A 5,000-nucleotide genomic window follows, 5' to 3' on the forward strand; every position below is an offset into this window, starting at 1 on the left:
CTATATCAATTGCCTTGGTCGTCTACACCAGAAGTCCGTACATGGTCAGCTCTACCATGTTGTGATCCAAGAGTAGCGTTGGTGTCAATTTCACATTATGGATGAGATCCATATTATTTGTGAAGCAGAGCTCCAATATAATAATGTCCAGTCAATAATAAAAATAGATTTAAATATCTCATTTTTAATGTTTTTCAGGTGTTGGTTTGATGGCCTAATGGTTAAAGGTGTTAGTAATTTAACTAACAACCTTGTATGAAGGTAGAGGTTTCAATCTCTATCTAGAAATATATTTTTTAATATTTTTGTATAAACGAAAAAAAAAAATAAAAAGACTCTCACCTTCTTCCCTCATCCTGACTACGCTTGAACCACAGACAGGACAGTTCAGAATGTCTCACGCACCCAGTTTATCTACACTCACCTTTACCCACCAGTCCACCAATGCCGGTTAACAAACAGTGGCTGTATATATCAATTTTTTTTCCCCCAGCTTAAGGCTGTTTTTATTTTTATTTTTATTTTATTTATTCATTTTTTATCCGGCTTAATGCTGTTTTTTGCGTGGGGACATAGAAATAATCAGACTGAATACCTGATCATGCGGTTAAACCATTGGGAGTGAAGGACCCCTAGCCCTTGTTAGGGCATCCTTCTAGGAGAAGGCAACTCAGGCAACTGGGATAGCTCCGACATAAAACCTACGGCTCAGTGGTTACCGATGATGTTGAATTGGTCTTCTTTTCGGGTTATAGCTACTGTTGCTTAGTGAGTGGGGTTGACTCAGTGCACAGCCTTTCCTCACTTTAAAAAAAGAAATCTTCTTGCACAGGCACTGCATGATAACAACATGTTAAGCTTCGTGCAATGGTCATACTCGATAACGAGAGGGCAGCCATCATATATATATATATATTTATATATATATATATATATATATTTGTATGTGTATATTTGTATATGTTTATAAATATATATATTTTATGTTTATAAATATATATATTTTATGTTCATAAATATATATATATTTGTATATGTGTGTATATATATATATATATATATCATCATCATCATCATCGCTTAACGTCCGCTTTCCATGCTAGTGTGGGTTGGACGATTTGACTGAGGGCTGGTGAACCAGATGGCTACACCAGGCTCCAATCTGATTTGGCAGAGTTTCTACAGCTGGATGCCCTTCCTAATGCCAACCACTCCGAGGGTGTAGTGGGTGCTTTTACAATAATATTTGTTATAACTTACGAACGAAAACATTGTAAATAAAGATATAGTATATCTCACACTTCAACGACCTGTTGTGATAACAACCACATAAAAAAGCCATGATTTTTTTCCATTTCTTGTTTCTTGTGTATTTTTCATCTATGCATACATACATATATGCATTTAAGTTTCCATATAACTTCTCTGTTTATATATCATTTATTTTCACATAAGTTTAGTTACATAATTTGTTGTGTAGTTCCAAATGTATGTTGGCCTGTTCTCACAAACACACACACATATACTAACAATTCACGTCAATATATTTAATGTCATCTCCTTAATGTTTTGTATTTTGCATTAGAATCCCTCACAAATTGGTTTAATCCTACATTATTTATCCAGAGTCAATTAAGTAATAACCAGAAGTATATAGATTATAAGCTAAGAAATTAAATTTCTCTTGCCCTGACATCTTGGAAATCAGCCATAAAAATAATGATGATGACAGTGACAATTTTTATTATTGCTATTATTATTACCCAGCAGTTACTTTTCATTGACACCTCTGTTTGTCTGGATCACATTGCAGATTTTAATATTTGAGAAATATATAATCTTAATACTGAATGTAATTCAGTTCAATTTAATTTATTGTCATTTTATATAGACATAGTAAAAGCTATGGAAACTAAAACAATGTAGATCTATACAGTTGCTTAATGGAAAGGAGAGCAATACACACATATGTCAGTCTGTGTAGTAAATGTATTAAAATTACTGTAATTCCTCTTCAAAAGTGTTATCTCTAGTATCTAGTAAGTAGCATGGAATGGGATAAGCCAAGAAACAAAGTGTAGCTAAGGAATTAAACATGTAACAAATATTGCGAAGCAGATTGTGATGAGGCTAGAGTTGAAAAGCATTTAAATGTATTGCATGTCAAAAGGCATGCAGCTAGCGAAGAGATCGCAAATATTATATTCTTGATAAGACAGACACCTGAGAGATAGTATTTAAACTATCAGGAAATTGTAATATGCATGTGATTCTGGCTGTATAAATAGGATAAGTGTAAATATATAGACAGAATGCATATGTTCTGTCATCTAAGTAATTAAAATGTCATGCAGTATATCATAGCAGAGTGTCTAGACTACAAAGTGATTGGTAGGATTTGGAGAGATATTCATTTTCCAAGGCCATTTAATTGATATCCTAGCAAAACTGGGATTGCATTATGCATGTGTAAGTAACATAATATGATATTTTCATTGAAACAGAAGTTGTGGGGAATAGTTGACTTGGAAGATTATACTCAGGGAAACAGTATTGCTGTCCACTGTTAATAATATTAAACTGACTAAGACTGAATGTGATAATTATGAGTTTTGTTTAAGTTTGATTAGCACTCCTCTGGAAAAGTGAGGACATGCAAGATTCCAAATGAAGATTTAAAATGTTAAATGCGTGCATCACATTTATATTCCATATTTTTATCTGATATGGAAGTATAAATTTGTATGTTACAATTTCAAATTCCATCATTCAGATATTCTAGTCACAGATACATAGAAAATGTATTTGTGAGAGCATGCATGTGCTGATTTAAACTTTTATGTATAATCAGGTCATGCATATGTAATAGGTTATGTGTGGATAGATTACATTTAAATAGTAAATTGAATAAAAAAAAAACATGTAACATTTATTTTCAATTAGCTTTTAAAATGCAGTGTTTGTATCTTAGATAATATTATCTAATTCATTACTGTTAATTATACTTTGATTATAATATATAATCAATATTCTTTAGTCTTAACTTTAAACAAGACCTGAATTTCACTATGAAAAGAAAAACACAGTGCTAACCAATTAGCTAGGCATTATTTTGAAAGGCATATAAGCAGTGTTCTGTTGCAATGATTACCATTATCATTAAAATGTACATAGTGAGTATATTTTTTAAAAGTAACCAAATTTGAATTCCTTGAATATCTTTGTTTTGTTGTTTTATATTTTGTATATTGAATAACTTGAAAAACAAAGTTCCCATTCATATGAGATTGAAGCAGCTATTAGCTTTTTATAATGCAGCAGATGTGTTTGACTGAATTTCCAAATCAAATTTTGTCACCAACATATAAATTCAAAGTGAATGATTTTCTAATCAAGGTAACTTAAAATTTATCTGAGAAAAATTTTTTTGAGAAATATTTGGCTAGACAAATACCTAATTTTATTTAAATTCCTATCTGCAAATTATTTTCTTATAAAATCAGTTATTTCTTTTTTAGTTTTATTTGTAATTTCATTACTTTCTTTTTTATTTTATTTTATTTTCAGATTCAGCTGAGTGTGAGTCTGATCCTTCAAAATGTACTACCTATGCTGTTTGTGACAACCAACAGGGAGAAATGACATGCAGGTGTCAGAGAGGTTACTATTTGGATGGACAGAAGTGTCAACGTAATATATCAAAGTTTCATTTCTTTCTTAGATGAGTTTCAGAATATAATTACTTCTAACAGATACAATAAAAATTAAGTTTACTACTAAATATGTATTACTTTTGAATTTCATTTCAGCATCTCAACTAAGTTTCATCAAAATGAAATTACCCATTGCCATTTTAGAAGCATTTTTGAAATTATCAATAAATTAATAACAAGTACATTAAGTAAGCCAGTTAACAACTTCGTTTGATAAGGTTTTCCTGTTCATGGTCATTCTATATTAAGAGACATTAGAATATTTATGTTTTTTTTTCTTTTATCGTGAGAACCCATGATTTTATGATGTCAGGCATTCAAACCATGTTTATAAATTTCAATTCTTGTCAGTGTCTTTGTTATAATTTTCTCTGCCTTTGTCAATTTGAACTGTCAACTAATTTATATGACACAGTACATTGTAGTTGTAAAACGAATTATATAAATTTGTAGAAAATCAAACTCCTAGATTTGAAAAACTTGATGTAAATTTGATATTCTAGAGTCTAGTTTTATACTTTGTATTAATGACCTGTTATGGTTGGTTCTCACTAAGTTTATAAGATCCAAATTCAATTTGATGGCTTAATATTAACATTTAATCTTGTTTTTCATTTTTCTAGTTGTACATCAGTAAAATGTATTTTAAATCCTTCAACAAATCAAATAGGAAACATAGAGATGCTTTTAAGTTGTGTTATCAATATCAAAATCGATATTTTCAGTTTAAATATGTCTATTTTAAATCAATAATGATGACAGTGATGTTCATTGTGGGAATGGTTATAGTTATTATCAATCTAATGTCAGTTATATTTCAAAATGAAAACTTTTATAAAAACTGTTACTTTGAAAGAATGCCATTGAATTTTAGTTGATTATGTTAGGGCTTACTATTATCAAATGTAGATTTTTTTTTATCTATCTCAAAAATTGTGGTTCAACTGGAATATAGAAAATGTATAACAAGAAATCATTACTGGTTTTGTTTGAAGTGTAGATAAATAATTCTAAGCAATTAGTTATTTACCTCTCTCTGAAATATTCAAACTTCTGTTAGATTTTATTCCTCCGCTTTATTCTTTTAAGTAAATTCATCCTATAGGATTCTTTTATTAAAACAAAACTCTATTTATATATATAAAAAAATGGTTATCTAAAACGATGCAAGGAAGGCAAATTTGTAATCAAATGGTCCTTTGAGAGGAAACAAATGACTTAAATAAAATATTCACTATGACAAGTGAACTTCTAAAGATAACAGAATTTTCACAGATCCCCTTGAGT

General features: G+C 29.8%; 2 protein-coding genes across 22 annotated transcripts in view; one reads left to right on the forward strand and one right to left on the reverse strand.

Annotated features, from left to right (window-relative positions):
• The window catches only part of LOC106874729 (uncharacterized), a 1,612,306-nt gene that overhangs the window by 1,547,923 nt on the left and 59,383 nt on the right, over positions 1–5,000 (forward strand). For all 21 annotated transcript variants that reach the window (XM_089349018.1, XM_089349017.1, XM_089349026.1 and 18 more), the window contains one exon: positions 3,568–3,690. In XM_089349018.1, the coding sequence (XP_089205144.1) occupies positions 3,568–3,690 (123 nt within the window). The remainder of the gene's footprint in view (positions 1–3,567; positions 3,691–5,000) is intronic.
• The window catches only part of LOC106874554 (uncharacterized), a 261,011-nt gene that overhangs the window by 10,221 nt on the left and 245,790 nt on the right, over positions 1–5,000 (reverse strand). The gene's annotated exons all lie outside the window — the stretch shown is intronic.

This window comes from Octopus bimaculoides, chromosome 3, assembly GCF_046866305.1.
Source record: "Octopus bimaculoides isolate indiv1 chromosome 3, ASM4686630v1, whole genome shotgun sequence".
NCBI classification, from domain to species: domain Eukaryota; kingdom Metazoa; phylum Mollusca; class Cephalopoda; order Octopoda; family Octopodidae; genus Octopus; species Octopus bimaculoides.